The sequence below is a fragment of the Odontomachus brunneus genome, unplaced genomic scaffold (genome assembly GCF_010583005.1).
Source record: "Odontomachus brunneus isolate Ranch 3 - 2012 unplaced genomic scaffold, Obru_v1 Obru_scaffold_059, whole genome shotgun sequence".
Taxonomy (NCBI): domain Eukaryota; kingdom Metazoa; phylum Arthropoda; class Insecta; order Hymenoptera; family Formicidae; genus Odontomachus; species Odontomachus brunneus.
The window spans coordinates 630426-649518 of NW_022639509.1; the positions used below are offsets into that span (position 1 = coordinate 630426).

Genomic DNA, 19093 nt, shown 5'->3' on the forward strand with positions numbered 1-19093 from the left:
TTGAGGCTTAATTGCCAAGACATCCAAAGTACAAAATTGGAAACTGAAAGTCAGTGAGTGTAAGTGGGATCTTTCGTTAAATTTCTCCGCGATGACGAATGAGATGCTTTTTACTCGAAATATTACGTTCTCCTGGTAATGTTACCTATTAATTGAACACGCTCCGACGACTTCGATCACGCCGCAATTAAGTAGATTGCGGGGAATGACGCCGATAGTTCGACGTGATTGTAATTTATCGCAGTAGTAATTGCATTACACGGAATTATACACATACCATACACATGCGTACCATACACATTATGTGCAACCTTCAAAGAGATCGATAACCCATCGGCCGTATTTGCAGTGTGTTTCGCTGCGTCATTATTCGCGCCGATTTCAGCGAGCTTATTTCATCTGCTTCTCGTTGTCTCAAGGAGCTTATTCACTTAAAGTGTCTAAGATTATACAAAAATTTCACGTAATACTTATCACAATAGATTATATTTGTAGTTGAAGTTTTATACGACTTATTCGCATCGTTTACGCAACATTTAATATTGGATGTCGCAATTTTGCACATATAATCTTGTGGCAGAAGCAATATAGATAAGTTTTAGTGTATTATATATTTTAGTGTAATTTTGTAAAAATTAATCCCATTCAAATAAAAAATTACCGTTATAAATGTTAGGAAACGTGGCATAGAAGAAAGAATAGTATTCGCTATATTGTTGTTGTATAATAGTCGATTGTAGACTAGAAAACTGCTATTTTATGCGTAGTATAATATTGTACTGATAATAAATAAAACATGGCAAGAAGTAGTATCGCGACATTATTTAGATAGTAAAGCAAATATATAAGAAGGTAATTTTATTCGGTAAATATATTTTTATATATAGTGAGTAGCCTTTTTTAATACGCCACTAAAAATACACATCTGGTGAATAAACTCCTTAAGTAACAATATGTCAAAATGGCTCGGAGGAATGCACATCGTGAACATTTCATTTTCTCTTTAATCTTTTCTCTATCACTTTTGTTTTCAAAGGTACAGTTTTTTTACTTTCACTTTATTAAATATACTAATATATAATGTGGTTTTAGCAAAAAAAATTGAAAGTTTCATATTTCATGTTCATGCCGAAGGAATAGGATGCTGAGATATTCATGTTTCATTAGGTTTTAGGAAAACATATTTGTCACGATAGTAATGAATAGAGTAATATGAATATCTCTCTTCTCTAAAAAAAAACTATTTTATTGAATAAGATTATTAATTATTAATGGTGGAAAAAAATCACATGTTCCGTTAGTGGCGAAAAGGAATTAAACGAACGTTTCGACGCGCGTGTTGTATAAATGTCGCATCGGTGAAATACAGTTATTGTTACGATATACTATATACTTTATATCACTTCTCCATCAAGGCCCATCGAAACTTGCGTAATTGTATCTCAAGAAGACAGCCAGCAGAGGGACCGAAGTGACGGGGATTACTTCCGTTAATGTCCCCTCGTCTCGATAACGACCCGACGATCGAAAGCCATTTCGCCTTGTGTTTACTCTTCTCCATTAACCCAATTAAAAATTCTTACGTTCAGTATAATGCGGCTCTTTTCGAGAAACAACTGCGGTTGCGGTTTACAGTCGCGTATAAGGCGCGGTGTCGATGCTGGCTATCGATCGGGATGCGTATATTGCATCCATAAAGGCTGCAACCGGACATTAAGATCGCGTAATTCATCGGACGTATAATCGCCTTGAACGGCGTGCACACGTTGGTGTGTTACCGCGCGCGCAAAAATGCATTCTCACTGTGTCTTGTTTCACGGTGCATTAATTGCACGGACAGAATTTTAATGTTCGACCTTTTCCTTCGTGCAAAGTAACAAACGTAGGGCGCGGCTTGTCAAGGACCTTTTGAAATGGTGTTCACTCGGGTAATTTTAAACGAAGCCAACAAAGCTCGGGACACGCTCTCTTTACCGTCGAAACGATACGAAATGTCACGGCTGAGATGCGTATCAGTATTTTATTATATTCATTTAACTTATTTATAGAAAAAATTAGTTTTTCAATTTGACCCTTGTGCGTGCCGCGTCACATGTGGATACGCTCGTGTGCGTGAATTTATTGTTATTCGTTTAGCTTGATGGATTAATTAATCAATCAACTTATTTATTAGTGTTTGCATTCATAGATATAGTATATACACATATACGTCACTCTCAATATATTGTTTCATTAGATGGGTATTTCGTATTATTCAAAAATTTTTATTTTCATTAGATGGGTATTTCGTATTGATCAAAAATGTTTTGCGTCAGTCGCGAGAGAGAGAAAAAAGAAAGAGAACATTACTTGCATAACGTACATAATATTCACGCACGCTTTACGTACGGATATAATTGTTGAATATTGTTCACAAAGAGAGCGATATTCATACAACACCACCTACATATAAATTAATATATCACCCCTCGTTTTCGGAGTTTAAAATCCAGGCAACGGCGTTACTCGCGTACTAGCGCGCTTAATTGAGTTATAGTTGCAGTTTCAACTTTATCAATCGTTGCCAAATCGATAGCAACGGAGTGCAATCATTCGCCTTTCTCCGTGCGCTCCCGCGAATTTCTGCATGCGTCGAGACATTAACGTCAGTCGTTTCGCACCGGCACCCATTATCGGCCATTATTTCGCGTGCATTGCGTGCATTCCGCGACGCGACGCGCGGCTGCAGGCGACCAGATGCTGCTGCTGCTGCTGCTGCGTAGTCAGCAGCAACATCAATGTCGTGCGTATACCTCGCATGTACCGTGACCGAGACTGAAGTCAAAGCGGAGCGGACGGAATGAAATTTTTTACGAAAACGCACGTCGCGACCGCCACTCGATGCGCGAGGGACTCGACCGTACATAACGGCGGACATAACGTATATAACGCGACATTCGACGAGTGAATTTATTATCTTGCGCAAATGTCACAGATGGAAAAGTATAGTAACCCGACTTTTCAACTCTTCAATTCAGGCGAACAGAGAAACGTAACCAAAACCGCGTCTGGACTCGTATCGCGTATTCGCGTATCAAACATTGATACAGCGATACACCATGATCGATCTAGTGGAGTTGGTATTTTACCGTCACATGAAAGCAATGAAAGAAATGATGCGCAATATGAACACATCAGTGTGTACGCTACCCCGATCTATATCATGATTGCATAGAGGCAATGTGGAGCTAGAGACATTGATGTATTATTAAATGGAAAGAAAATATCAAAGATATGGATACGAGTTGAAAACTTTTTATTATTTAAACTAGACCACTTTAACCCCTACATATAGGTAAAATTTGCCCAGACCAGCTGTCCAAACTGTTCTTAAAAACATGTGTTCTGTTTTTTAACTTCTGTTTATAACATTTTTAGATCGCAAAAACACTGATAAATCCATATTCCTCGATTTTCTACACTGCTAAAAAAATAGTATTGAATGTTTATCATTTTTACAGAAGTTCTGAGCGAATGAAAATACGCTGGGTAAAATTTACTCGTCTTTACTTTAGGATTTACATAACTTTTTGATGCTTAAAGTTCTTTAAAACATACGCAGTAAGAAAATTGATCAATCGCAATCGACTATTCTTGGATTGTATGAAGAACAATCAGTTGCGGTTGGACAGTTTGCTTACTGTTCGAGTCTTATGGCTTATATCTTTCTGTGTGTTCTCGGCTTTAATCCTGTCGAGGGCCTCTCTTTCTCTCTCTCTCTCTCTCTCTCTCTCTCTCTCTCTCTCTCTCTGCGCGTTTAAACGCAACGCATCTATCTATAATAAACGAAAACCGCTTGTCACGTATACCTCGTATTTTTGCTTTCTCGTACAGAGGTAGAGCGAGTGAAAAATGGTTCCGCGATAATTCCTCGAGATCTCGAGTCGATAATTGTTGAAAGACCGTAGCAAAAGTACGAGCGATGTTATCGCGCGGACAGCCCTCGAAAAATGTTCAAATCGGAGGAACTGAGTTCGTCGCTCGTTGAAATGAACGCGCCAACATGGCTGTCCGTCAAGAGTGAAACGGTAATAATAGCTCCGAGGGGCTGGGGGTTCGACGTTTTACGCGGCGGCGCTGTTAGGAATCGAGTCGCGGTTAGTACGCCGGAAATGGGAAATAAATCCCATGAGCCGAAAGCTACCGGGCCTCGCTCTGACCGAACGACCAATATCTCGATTTATCGCGCATACAACGTGACCGTTTCTCTTTCCTTATTGACGAATCGGCCTTGGTAAGTCATGGGTTATTCAAGCTATGGTGTTGCGTTACCGTCAGATGCAGCCTCGGTTGGCATCAGCGCGAGGCTCCCCGGTTAAAGTATCGGCCTAACGAGATTGTCGCGGACACGAGGCCCCGGATGATCGTCTAGTTTGTTACGATAATGCAACGGCCTCTGGCCTGGTTATCGCACGGAGAAGATAATTTTTCCATACGTTCCGCGCCGCGAATCTCCATCTCGCGTATTTCTTCTTATTATGTCATCGTGCGCTGTGCAACTTTGCATATCGCGTATCGCATCTTCTTCCTAACGGCGCTCGCAGCCTGTGTTGTCGGCCCCGCGGTCTCGCGTGGTGCTAGTAAAGCTGAATTTTCGCAGACTTTTCGAGTAATTGCGATTTGATGCGCGGTCGTCGAGGGACGCTCTCGCTTTTCCACGTTTTCATAGAGACGATGCAGGCGGAGTTGAATGCATGGTACTTGAGTCCCGCCGCCATACAGAATTGACAACGTCCGTGTGTTATCGCGCAGAATTCACTACTTTGTGCAGAGACACCCAAATGACGTGCAAATCATAACGCGAATCGATAAACGCGCGCTGTGCCAGAACGCATCGAGCGCTTTTCCCGGAAAAGAGATCGTCAGATCGGTATGTTACGTTTTAATATCATCGTAAGGCTCGCATATATCGATACGTTGATCACGCGTTACATATGGCTTTATTGTAATATTATTCGTTTATTTGTTACGGTCATTTCGCGCTGTTCGCGAGCGACGCGAACAACATCGTTGTCGCGTTGTGAGAGAAATCATATGATCATGATGTGTGAATGCACAAATTGTGACTTCATCCCCTTTAATTTGCCCGTACCGCTTCTCAATACGTCCGTCATAAGATCAACATGTTGCAAGCTTTGAACCAATTCGGCATTGCAGGGCACCTGATATTACACTTGAATCTGATTTGGATCATAAATTACTTTATATTAGTCTTAATCATACGTCTCTGCCTAGTTTGAATCCTCTCAACCTTATTAAAGCTTTTTTCCTCTTTAGCAACAGGGTTCTCTGCAAAAAAGCCGGGGTAGTTATTCGTCAGTTTTTATCCTACTTAATCCTATAATGCATCATTGGATCCTTTTCATGTCACAAAAGTGGCTTAGCTGACATCGCGGAATAACATCAAAAGAGAAAACGTCAGTTATAAGATTAATTATAAAACGCAATATCGATTTCTTTTCTTCCATTTTGTTCAAATGTCTTGATGAATTCTTTGTCGCTCTGCGAAAAACAATCTCGACAAAGAAAACTACAAGCTGTATCTTTGAAGGTGCAATTAGATCGACGAGAGTCGAAGAAGCAGTAAAATATTTTGCTGGTAAATAAGAGCGATCTTAACACCCGACGAAAGATATTTCGGAAATCCGAAACGTATTCTTTGTTTTTGAAAGGATAACTGCGTAGTTTCTCTTGCGTTATTCGGGTTAAGAAAATAGCGCAGTTGAAAATTTATTAGCACGATAGGAGCTGTTAACGCCGTTTCAGAGGCTCCGAAATGTTCGTCGAACGTCATTCATTTTTGCGTGACTTTTTTTGCGTTTTCCGAATATATTTACTCTTTATTAGTACATCTATATTATTGATAAACAAGAAATGTTTCGCGTATGCATATGTATAAATTTAGTGACGCGTGATCGATAATCGAGCAAGCACAATCGCTTCGGTTAACAGTTGGTTTGATAATTTGCATCCAAATATTGGCAGAATATTATACTTTATATCGATAATCCGAAATTTTAACATTGATTACAAACGAAGTGAAGTTCTCGCAAGCCGTTACGAGCCGAGAGCTACACAGAAAGATTTTCTGCATTGCAGATGGTAAATCGAAATTTATTTTGAACGAGAACGGTATCTGATATCGCTGAGAACGCATATTACGATCTGATGTACAATACACGATGTATTCTTTTTACTTCGCTTTCTTTCTCGTTCTTCCCTCGGTCAACCGCACGATATCGCTTATTACACGGTCAAGTATATTTGTTTTTAATTTGTAGCAAAACAGTAGGAACTGACGTACGCGCTCGTGGGCGAATATCTCAAAGAAAACATAGCGAATAAACTGACCACGAAAGAACGTTCGGCAAAATTCATTGCGGCAATAAAAGCAACGGCGCTGCCGGTCGCAATCTCCTTTTGTGAATGCGACGGGGAGGCCAGCATTTCCTCGTCGTGACGGGATAAAGGGAAGGAAGCGCTCCGTGTTCGAAGGCGACAATTACTTTTGCGGAGTTTCATACTGATAATGCACTTCCCCGTAATGCTATTCGTCCTTCACCTATGATAAATAATATAATAAGAATGTACAAGATTTTGTATGTATGCTCGCGCTTTTCACGATACTTGGGACGTACTTGTGCAATTTCTTATATCTCTGAATTAAAGTAGAGTTCCTATTATTATCATTTTGCTCTTCCTTCCAATTGCACTTGATACTCGTCAAAAATACCAGACTGACGTTTTGCATTGCAAAAGATAAAGATTTTCTGTTGATTTTTAATATAAATTAATGTAGATTAATGTACTTTAATGCAAACATAAAAATCAATGTCTTTTGTACTTCGATTATGCTGTTTGATCCTTACGCCACAGGACAATTGCACGTCCCTCAGAAGTGCCTTTCCAGCAGTTTTTATTTCAAGTCGCTACGATGTCTAAAAGTGGAATTACTGACGTTTGTATCTATCTGGATTCGCGATCGACCGATGTTAATCCTTTAGTACCCTATGTGGTAGATTATGACGCAACGCGTGAGTGGAAACAATAGCGGCATTCCGCAGCTATTGTTTCCCGGGTTTACCGGAAGCCACCTACCGCGCTGTGCGTGATGCTACTCAGCAAGCACGACTCGCTATCTCCATTCTGCAGCTGAGATAGCTGAGTCGCTTCGGCCACGTGCTCGCTGCGACCACGTGGACGTTCATTTCACTTTAGAAGAGAGAGAGAGAGGAAGGGAAGGCAAGTGTCAGTGTGTCAATGGCATGACGAGCCGGCATCTGATGTCGATGCCGCAGCTTTAAATGGTTGCAACTCCCGAATAACTCGACGCAACGACGTGAAACAAAAAGCAATCTCTTTGCACCTATACTCTATACCGCTCTTTCATTGCCCATTTGAAAGAACCAAGTGTCGTGATCGATTGAAGCACGGCAAACACGCTCACACGAGCCTAACACGCGACCTTTGTCATTCGCGATCTGAATCTCAGTAATTTTTTATTTGGTTTAGCGATTTCTCTATTTAGTTTAACGAATTTTATATGTAGACACTCTACGTATAGCGAGTGTTCTAAAAAGACGCGAACGATAGAAAGTCGATAGTATCAGTTTTCTAAATAATCATTTTTACTTTCGTTCAGGCTTCATGAGACGCTGCTGATACATTTTTTATGCTGGTGCACGTACTATCTATTAACCCGCTACCCTTTCCTTTTTCCTAGTTATATGAAAAAATGCGATTTCCCGTACATGTTACTTTGAAACCCTGTTGCATATTAACTTCCGCAATCTCGTAAAACGCGAGAGACACATAACTCGCGGTACAAGTGTTCTTTTTTCTGGAAAATAATTTTACCTCACCTACCGCATCTATCTTATCGCATATGCGGACGCATCTCGCTGAAATAAAACATGGTTATATCTACCTATATACATATTCAAGGTGACAAGAAAAAATTATTAACTTTATCGCACACACACTCTTTCTCTTTCTCTTTTAACGAGTACTCGTAACCGCTTTTATTATTTTAGCTCATAAAAATCACGAGCATTCTGTGATTAATAGCGATATCGCGAGAAAGGTTCTATTTTAACAAGGTGAAATATCGTTAGATAATTGGAAATTTATTTTGGAAATAAAGATGAAATAATGTAAGAAATGTAGCCTTATTAAGAATTATTTTTTATAAATCTAATATAAATAGAAGATAGGAGAGAAAAGTAATTTTATGTCATGCTTCATCAGATATTTCACTATATGAATTAATTAATATAATATTATGAATATGCTTCATGTTGCAAAGTCAGTAAGGAGTATTTGCTTTGAAGGAAGAAACATCGAGAACGATTCTCGAGAGGAAGGATTCTCGAGGACCATTCGGAGTTTCGTTATGCACAATTTTTCTTTTCTTGAATTTGACATGTCGTCAACATGTTTTCCTGAATTAATAATAACGAAACTAATTATCTAGAGGATCTCAACGGTTTGCGAGGGAAAAATTGCGGAGCATAAAAAAATGCTTGATGCGCAATGTGGAGAGCACGAGCAGTGGTACAGAATCGTGAAAGGAATAAGCACGCATTGCACGTAGTCAAGAATGAGATTGTTCTATTTTCACAGAAAATTTCATCCGCGCGTTGAAAATACGATATCACACCATTTGCAATTACTGAAATGCAACACTCCGTTCGTAATTCAAGTAAGAACGCTCGCATCTGCGTCTTCGCAAATATATCGAGGAAAAGCCTATCTCGCTTTTCACAAAAATTACATTTTATCCCATTTACGACGAAAAAGCGTAATTTTCCAACATATAATTAATTAATGTTCCCGTGTAACAAATACACATACAAATATAACAACTACAAATAAAATATTTAACAAACATCATATGTGAGCTTGTTATGGTGTTCCTTTTTTACATAAGTCCATGTTAGGATATACATAATATGCGATATTGGAAATTCAATAAAGCATGGGAGACAATTAATTTAATTTAGTTAAGTAAATGTTGTAAATTAAATAAATGTAAATGAAACACACGAAGATACATCGTTTCAGCGAAACATAGTATTGTTGTCGCCCGGTTGCCCGGAATATTGTCTCTTTTAAACGTGCTTTATAACGCGAGAAAAGAGGAATTAACTTCATACGCGTGTCATTATTGTTCATTATAATACTTCTATATCTCTTTCATTCATATTTCGTTCATCACAGAATATCTCATGTGAAAAGAGGAAAACAGAAAAGTTGGATATAAATTTTGCTCAATCTGTTGTAACGACTTTTGTGTCAGATCACATCAGATACGATTTCTGCAGAGAAGAGCAAGCAGCGCGTAAAAAACGCTCGAATTTTTTTCCCTACTCGTGGAAGAGAGAGGGAAAGAGAGAGAGACATCACTTAAGTTTCGAGTCGGCAACGAGTGACGTTGAGTGATGCAGCCGTCGGGGGTTGTTATCAATAAAGGTGAGGTGAAAGGCAGGAAAAAAAGGGAAACAGCTGCGTTACACGTCGCGTCGGAACAAAATTATTCATCGCTCAACCCTCTTCCGCCCACTGATTTTGCGTAATGCCAATAAATTCCTAGAGACAAGTGCGGTGAAAAACTTTTGTGACAGACGACATAGCCAGTTCTTGCTTTCAAGTCGTTATTGCAAGTCGTTAAAGTGGTGCTTTCCACCAACTTTTTTACGTTTTTTTCTTTCTTTTTTTCCTATACCCATAATCTTTGCAACTACTGATCGCAATGCGAGGTTCACGTAATTGATGTTAATAACAAATCACGCTATCGTGGGAAAGGACTATTTTGAGAGAGGATAAAAATAGATAAGGATTGAGGATGCAAGGCAGTGGGAAGAGCCTAAAAAGATAATAGGAGTTTTGAAGTTACGATACATAGAACAGATGAAAAATAGATCGAGCTCCCGGTCCCGGTGTGACATAAAACGTTTCCGCGCATGTATATTTCGGACGTTTGGCCGGATATGCGTAAGTCGCGTGAGATCATAAATATCGAGGAGACGGATATAGATACGGCCATATAAATATGTAAACGAGCAGAAAGAAGAAGGGAAGCTCACAGATAAGAGAACACGTCACCGGGGAATTCCGCTATCTATGTTTCACGAACGCGACGAGAAATTCGCATTGAACGTTTCTACGATATGCTTTTACCTTTTCGAGCGACCAGACGTTGATGTCTCGAGCTTCAAGCGTTCTCAGCAACTCGCGCAACTTTTTCTAAGTTACCGTCGTCGAAATTATCGATGCAAATATGTTTCCAGGTACGAGAGGAATTTCGTGGTATTTTGCAATCTTTGCGTAACTTTTTTTGCACGCACCTCGGGCGTACGATTCGCTTGTGTAAAGGGCGAGGAACGCCAAGAATTCTCATCGGTAAGATATTGCGTGAGATTCCGGTAAGAGATTCCGCGGGTTTCATTGCTCATGATCGAATTCTTCTCATAACCAATTCGCACACGAGACGATAACGATAATATACAATAAAAGGAAAAATTACATGGGACCTTTGCGAACGAGCAGTATTCGAAAGTAATTTAATTGTTAGTTTAATTAAATGTACGTTTTTATATATATTCGTCGAATTTATAGGTACGCACGCTCTCTTTCGACGAATCGATCATATTTAACTCTGGCACGGTTAAACATGGGTAAAATTACCCTAGAAAAGACCAACTCTTGAACATTACTGTTCTTAAAAACATGTATTTTGTTTTTCATCATAATTTTGTGCAACTTCATCATGAATCGCGTCAAAACATTAATTGCTCTCGTATTCTTCGATTTTCACATCGTTTTCTACATCGATTAAAAAAAGAGAAGAATTGGATTTCAATCGTGTTTCGATTTATGAGCAAATAAAAATGCGTTGTGTGAAATTTACTTATGTTTAGAGTAATTATTTGATATTTCTAAGAATTCTAGGATTAAATTCGTCGGAAAAGCGTATAATTGTTCTTCATTTTTCAAATAACTACGGAATGTTTTATCAATTGTAACAGGGGTCCCGTTTTCCATTGTATTTTCCTCTCTATTAACGATGTTGCTATATTCTTCAGCTGCGAGGTCGAATTACGCGTGCCGTATAAATCTGCATACATTCGGACGTTTGTCGGCCACCGCTCCATCGCAACGCGGCGTTTAGTTCGTAACGCATAAGACTAACACAATGGCGTGTAGCTTCACGTGAAACATGCATCGAAATTAATGAGGCGGTAATAAACAGATATCGTATTATTGGCAACGATGACGACATTGAGAATATCACGCGCAATTAATTTGCATATTTTGTCGATAATTATTTCGCGCTCGTCTGTATCCGCGCGCGCGCGATCAATGCACCCGTCTCTTTCGACAACATAGTTGCGGAAATGTTGCGCGTGTCGCCGCAAATTTAATAAATATCAATCGACTAAGAATATATCTGACAGTTTATTCAAGCAACGGTCCACACATTCCTCACGACTAATCGCCATGTCGGATTTGTTAAAGTTGACGAAATAACCAGCCCTGACTGCAATCGCTTTATCTCTCCGTTCACGTCGCTATTCGTTTCGCGTTCTCAATGATAATAATTATAATCTGTTGATGTTTTGCCTTTAATACGAGCATGTTACGTTCCACAAGGTACAGGCTTAATGAAAATCCTGGAATGCTCGTCCGGATAAATTAATACTCGTATAACGGATTATAGACTTATTAATATGCCGTAGGACGCGAATCTCATTTAACGTGACACTATGTTTGAAGGCTTTTGGATCATCGCGTTTATTGAATCCCAAATTAAATGTCGTTTTATCAGCCGCGTGGGTTACGTTTGATTCAAGAATTTTCAGATATCCAGAGAGAGAGAGAGAGAGAGAGAGAGAGAGAGAGAGAGAGAGACCATCCCGGGTCGCATCTGGTATTCCATGAGTTCGCTCAGTATTTTACTATACGTCGCGATGCCGCAGGCACTTTCACAACCGTCAGATATCGTTGGTTCCTTTAATATAACGTGGATCATCGTCGACGTCGTCACATACGAAATCTCGACCAGCTTGTCCGATTTTACAGCTCGTTCCGTGAGTTTCAATTTACTCGGCCATCGTTGAGCTTCGCGGTCGTGTGTGAATTAATTAGCTTGTAATAGTTAACCGGCAACATGTTTGGCGCGTTTTAGCGAAAGCGCATTGATGGTCACTAAAGACCACGACAACATGAACACTAAATTTAATCCCTTTAAGCGTGTGCCCATTAAAAAGATATTTTTGCGCGCGACTCTTCGTCGTCGAGTAAGCTCTTTTATGCATTCGGTGAGCCTTAATTGAATTTTTATGACTTATCGTAATCGTTTCGCTTTTGTTGTCTCTTTTCTTTTGCCTGATAATCTCCCCTCGCGATATTCTCGATTTCTTCCACATGACGATAAAAATATCGTATTCAGAGAATCTTCAATCGTTAACGTTCATGTAATATTCCACATGTGATTAATGTGCGCGCAGGTCCGATCGCTCACTCCATCCAGGAGTCCGCTTCGTACTTGACAAGTAGATACCGCAACTAAGAGCATTGAGCGATGTGAATCGATTAGTCAGATTAACCGGGAGCATGCGATCGCAGAGACACGAGGATGGCACTAAGGATTTTCAGCTTCTGCGCGAACCTTGTCGCGAACTTACCCTTAAATCTCTTGAATTTCCCTGGGCGACTATTACGACACTAGATGTGTAGAAAATCGACTATAGACTCCTGCGAGCTGAAGATCGCCCTAACGAGAAATGACCTTGCTATTTTACGCGGCTGGAAATCGTATTTGATATACGAAGCGTTTGTACTCTAAGTAAATATGTCGAGCTCCATCGAATCCGATTATTCTTTCTCTCTCTCTTTCACTCTTTTTTTCTCTCTATCTCCCCCTCTTTCTTATATTTTTGTTTTCTTGTTTCATTCTGCTATAATTATTTTTTCATTATTTTTTATTATTTTTTATATCATGTTATCAACATTATTATACTTCTAATTGAGTCTTTTATAACTTTTTTAATGCGTGCTTAAATTTTCACTTTTTTTTTAGTTGTTAATTAGTATTTTTGTTTTGTTCTCTTTCTTTTTTTCATCACATCTTTACACACATATTACTCCTATATTACTGTATGTCTGATTTTATTCCAAGGCTTAATAAATCTATCTATTTATCCTTTTCTCTATTTCCCCCTTTCTCTCCCGTCACAGCCAGATGAGATATCGTCCGTTTTGCAACAGACGATTAAATCTTTAAGGTACCACCGAGACATTTCCGGCATGGGCTATCGTTGCCGGTTTACCTGACTCGGGGAAGGGATCGCGTGCTCACCTGTCGGTTTGCATGTCGGTCTGCTGTGTTTGCGGCTGCGTCTGTATTTGTAGTCTCTGCGCTCGGTCTGACTTGCTCTCCATCCTACAATAATTCTCCTCGTCTCGTCCTTCAGTCGCCGCCGTTTTCTCGTCTTTCGTGTCGCAGTCCTCCACCGTAAAGTTCTTGCATTCCACCTGCGCAAGAAGACCCGAGAAACGTGGAAATTACGTTACTACTGGAATTACTTCTCCTTGCGCTGATCTAATTTCTTGATACCAGAGAGCGCACAAAGTGCGAGGGGAAATTAGATAGATACATGATGATCTTTCATTAGACTTGAGCGAGAGTTGAGAAGTTATATATAACCAAGTTTTACTCAAATTGTTCTATATGCATACAGGACGAATATGCTCGCATAAATCTGTATTTTTCGTAAGTCTCATTTGAAAATTCTTGCGTTCCCCGCTTCAATCAATCCGATATTCATTATACTAGTGACTATATCACGCGCTCGAGCGAAGCTACTCGCAATTTGCAATTTCCTCGTTATTTATCCGCGCCGCTTTCTTGCAAGACAGAATTAATCGCGGTACTTACTGTGTCGGGATATAGCTCCTTTTGTTGTTCTTCGTCCTCGGGCCGAGCCACGGTGGCTTTCGTTGCCGCACAGCCGCCGTTTTGCGCCATCTTTTTGTCCTTTTTCGTTTCACCACGGCCACAGGGGCCTAGCAGGCAATACACGATCACGCACACTACTATTGGCTTATGTTCACATGCATTTACCCACAACCATCGTGCAGCTTTTTCCGCTCCTGTCTCGCTCAGATGACACGATATCGCATTTTCACCAAAGGCAGCCCTCGTTGTCGTTACGAAGCATGGTTTCACAATAGCTCGTTTCGGTCGTCCCGAGTCCTCTCGTGCGCGAAGGAATTCGTTAGATCACGAGAGAGAACAAGGAATGTCGGCGATTTCCACACGCGGCAGGAAATAGGAATATATCCAGACACGGTGTCTTGAGTATGAAAGGGCACGTGTCAAGGTCTCGGCTTGGATTAATGGTTACGATCAACCGACGCGTCCTCCTATTAAAGAGAAAAGATCGGATCGATGCGCGCTCGCACGCGCGCGAGAGAAAGAGAAAGAGAAAAGAGAGAGAAATAGTTTTCTAGCCACATGTGTACCTCGTTTTTCTTTTAATTGGATTATTGTACATTTATAAAATAATAGAGAATTAATTCAAACATAAAAAAGTAAAAAAAGAAATTAAAGTTATTCTCAAAAATGGGCTCGCGGGTGAAATAATCTGTTTTCCAACACAATAATTTTAGTTCATTACTAAATTAATTTGATTCAAACGGAACAACTTTCGCTTCCTACAATTATCCGTTTATAATTAACGAGAACTCCCCTTGCTGTTTTGATCGCTTTCAACGAGCTGTGAAAATCACAGTTGAGCGAACATATGACGATGTTTGTCTTTTTTGTGAGAGACACATTTGGCAGATAAGATAACAAAGACGTCTCATTATAGTCTGATTTGACGCGTTATGTTACTGTCCAGTGTAAATCGATTCTTCGTCTGTGTACACTTGTCTATCTACGAAGCAAAGTTTATTCTAATCTCTGCCATTTAATAAAAACTCGAGAATAATGAGAGTTGAACGATACGTAGCGCAAAGGCTCTATGAAATGGGACGATATTTCTTTAAACTCAGTTTAAGGAAGAAAGAAATTTCTCGACTTTTAACGAAGATAAAAGGAATAGGCACCTCCTTTTCTTGTTCGAACAGCAGGTAATAAAATTCTCTTGTAGTTCCAATAATTTACTTTTATAGAAATTAAATGTCGAAAAAAAAATCTAATATCGCACTATTCCGATGATACATTTTTAGGTGAGTTTGTGTGTACTGGAATAATCTCTAGAATTTCCGCTTTCTTGAAACGAATCGTACGCGATCGTGTTTTAATTTGCTTGATCGCGAATTCAATTTGCGGTATCGTTTCCGACAGGTGAAATTAAATCATAACTTGTGCAAAGGAGAGGATAGAGACTTCCCGTAGGGGAGTTAGCAATCGAAAACAGAGTCGCGGTCCTTCCGCAATTCCTTCTCAATTATAATTTCCATCATAATCTTGATTCGAATTTCCAGAATTACTTTGCACTGTGTTACAAGTTAAATTTCCTATCAATTATACTCGCGAACGGATTTTGATTATTTTGGGAAAGCGTTAAATAAGCAAAAACCACGTAATAAATAAAAGCCGCGTATGTCAGCTGTTGCTGTAACAATGTAACGCCAAGGGCAATCAATTAATTGGGAGAAGCGACGGTAACTTTTGAAATCGAAAACATCGACAATAAATTCGTTGAAACGCGGCATGTCGATATGCTGATTAGGGATCTCGCTTCGAGGGATGCGTGACACGTTACGATATTGAACTTGGCGTCTTGGTAGTCGGGAAAATCTATTAACGTGCACAGCGTCGCTGTTCGAATATGGCGTTGATAGTACAACCGCCAATTCAATGGCAAAGGGTTTTCCAGCGTATTGAACTGTATACAGTTGTTCAGATAAGGCTTCTAAGCCTATCTTGTGCCGTATTTCCATAATCTGTGTATTGATAGCAATTGAAGGCACATGCTACGATTGATGGGATCGATAATAACGTCAGATAACGATTGCAATATGTCACGACTGTGGTTAGAAATGGGAGATTGTGTGTGAGAGAGAGGGAAGGAGAGGAGAAGAGCACAGTAACTACGATATTGCGTATATTTTTAATAAGATTACAGTCCAATCGATGACATAAAATACTAAAGTATATCTCTGCGAAACGACATAACGTGAGCAAGAAAAGAAAAAAGAAACCAATGTCGAGTTTTGAGCAGAGGGTTATTTAAATGGTTATGAATCTTGAATAGAATTTAAAAATGTGCGAAAGACAACAGGATATTAAGCATATAATTCGCGGAAAGTGTCGAGAGAGAAAAATTATAAACGCTGAAACGTTTGCACTTGCGTCGCTTGAATTCTTTGTAACTGAATGTAACACTCGTGAAAGTGGCATCAGCAAACTGTTGCCGACGTTCAACGTGAAACCAGTGCACATCTTTCTGAGGGAGGCATTAATTTAAAAATGATTTAATTTGTCAAAGTAACACATGTGAAATAAACGCAAAATAAATAGCGCATCGTAGTAAGCCGTACGAAGACTATGAATAATGAGAAGCTGCCTTCTCAGTGCCGCGAGCTGCATCCTCGCGTTTCGCATGAAGTGACATTTCGCCGGAAATCGTGACAAAAATAGTTTCCGCTTTCTCATTTCACCTTCTTTTTCTCGCTTTCTTTCTGCTTCTTCTCTTCTTTTTTTCCTTTTCAACAGCAAACAAAGCGCATTTTATCTTCTCTAGTCTTTTTTCTCTTCCCCTTTTCACAATTTACAGCAGCAGCTGTGCGAGAAGTCGAAAGGAAAATTCGTACGGTCGGCATTATATTAAAACCCACGAGAATCGCGTAGAATAATTTGGCGTCTGCCACAATGCGCTCCGACGACATTGCCAGGGCTGCGAAATTGCGGCTTCGCGTACGTATTTGTCCGCGTTGGAAAGTCCTTTTGATCCGGCGCCGATCATGACGCACTTCGTATTAATGGTCCGCCGCCGGAGAAAAGCCTCGTCGATCGGATCTTGTATTGCAATCTTGTATTGTATTTTGCACGTTTTATTAATTCATTTTCGCGCGGAAGAATCAAATGCTCCGAGCACTCCGAAGCCCCGCTTTACGATATGCAGATTCGCAGGGAAAAATAAAGAGAGGAAGTTTTACGTGAATCTTTTATACGTAGATGCGCCAGAACGCGGCAGAGTTTATTAGGATGATTAAGTTACATTAAACGGAGTTTATCCAATTAAAAGTACAGCCGCTACGATACTGCGGCCTCGACTGAACGAGGACGAATTATTATGACTTTTGCAACAAACCAAGTCCCAATCGGTCAGATCCCATGAATTTTCAACATTATTCGCGGTTCTCCGCAATTCTTTCCATATCTCTCGCTATGCACAATGGGGTGCGCATAATCGATATGTTTATCCGAGCTATCCTCGGGGAATAACAGATTCGAATGACTTGGCGGAGAACGGAGAGAGAGTGATCGTTATCGACTGAAGTAGTCGTTTCGACGCGATTGTATGTAAAATGGAAAAAAAATATAGCAGTCGTAACCCATTTATCCCGAATGGCACAAATGAGAAACACAATAGATCTCGCTAGAAACAGAATAAATAAAAAGGAATGGGAGGAGCTTGTTACGAGCTTGTGATCTCGCGCTGTGCACTTCACGGGGAAAACGTAACACCCGCCGACCTTAATTACCAGTTTATTCATTAGCGACAGTTGTTGAGTTACAGCGAGCCCACGCGGATATCGCAGCCGCGTGTGAATCTCGCGTTACTGCGAATAACGTGGCCGCGTTTGAGAGTTTCGAACGAGTTCGAGAACAACTTTTCCATTGTCGTCCGCAGCAGTTCGAGGTAATGCGACGCGAGCGCGGAAATTTTTTATGTGATTATGATGGTTCTCTCTCTCTCCCTCCCTTCTTTCCTCCTTTCCTCCCCTCACACTTGCAAGAATGCATCCGTTCGCGGCTCAATATGATTACAGCGACTATGCGTTGATTTCTGAAAACAAACGTGCGAACAGCACATTCGCGCTGGCTATTGTAGCTAAGCCCTCGTGAAACGACGGATCGAAAGAAGATAACGGATGGCGGTCGCTAAAGAGATCGCAGGTGGAAGTCGGCAATCTGTCAGACTGACGTTAATCGTTAGAGAGCGAATTAATCCAATTATAAACAGAAGAGGCTGGGTATCGCATCTCCCGATTTATATGTGCGTATTCATATTTTCGAGTTTTATTTTTAGTCACAGTTGGATTTTTCTTTTTTTTAGATATTTTAAACTTTCGGTCGAAATTAGTCGGATTTATTACAGGAAAAGAGAGAGAGTCGGAAATTTGCCAAAAGGATTCGACGGCGCGGATATTTCGTCAAAAAAACGAGTTTTGCGTCTATTTTAGGATTTTGCCGCACCGAGGGACTACGGTATGACTACGCGATTAAGTTCCATCGCAAAATCCATCTTTGTCGCGTCGGCTGCGTCATGAAGCACTATTGACTCCGAAACAGTAGCAGTAAAAATAACGCGTCATTATTCGAGACTCACACTGCATATACGCACACACATACACACACACACACACACACACACACACACACATATTCACGCAGATGCATATGTGTCGCGTACTTTGAGAAAGATAAATCATTCGCAATTCTGTGACTGGAGGACACCGGTCAGAGGTTTAATTACTTTGACTCGAGTTCGAAAGTGAAGACTAATTGGGTTGGTGAGCCGGGAGCGCCGTCTTCTCGAAATAGTATTTGATCTCGATAAATAAAGCTTAGGAAATTATGTAACGTGGTTTGTTGAAGTTCGTTCTCTCTGTGGATCGAACACACGCTTCGATGAGCGCCTTTAATTAGGATTACACAAATTAAATCGTGACCAGCAGTATTTTAGTTAGCTCAATTTTAGAGCCGCAACTTTCGTAAAGATGAAGATAGATAATATCCCCGTCGATGGAGCTTTTATTTGATCTCGACTATGCAGCGAGAAGTCACGAAATAATCTCGCGCTGTGCTACGAGA

General features: G+C 40.2%; 2 protein-coding genes across 7 annotated transcripts in view; one reads left to right on the plus strand and one right to left on the minus strand.

Moving 5' to 3' along the window:
- The window catches only part of LOC116845892 (14 kDa phosphohistidine phosphatase-like), a 73030-nt gene that overhangs the window by 28081 nt on the left and 25856 nt on the right, over positions 1-19093 (plus strand). The gene's annotated exons all lie outside the window — the stretch shown is intronic.
- The window catches only part of LOC116845891 (arrestin homolog), a 107393-nt gene that overhangs the window by 27187 nt on the left and 61113 nt on the right, over positions 1-19093 (minus strand). For 5 of the 6 annotated variants that reach the window (XM_032819106.1, XM_032819101.1, XM_032819103.1 and 2 more), the window contains exons 2-3: positions 13979-14466; positions 13400-13575 (exon numbers count right to left, since the gene is read on the minus strand). The exons of the other annotated variant lie outside the window; for it this stretch is intronic. In XM_032819106.1, coding sequence (XP_032674997.1) covers positions 13400-13575; positions 13979-14068 — 266 coding nt within the window. In that variant the 5' untranslated portion in view covers positions 14069-14466. The remainder of the gene's footprint in view (positions 1-13399; positions 13576-13978; positions 14467-19093) is intronic. 6 annotated transcript variants of the gene reach the window in all.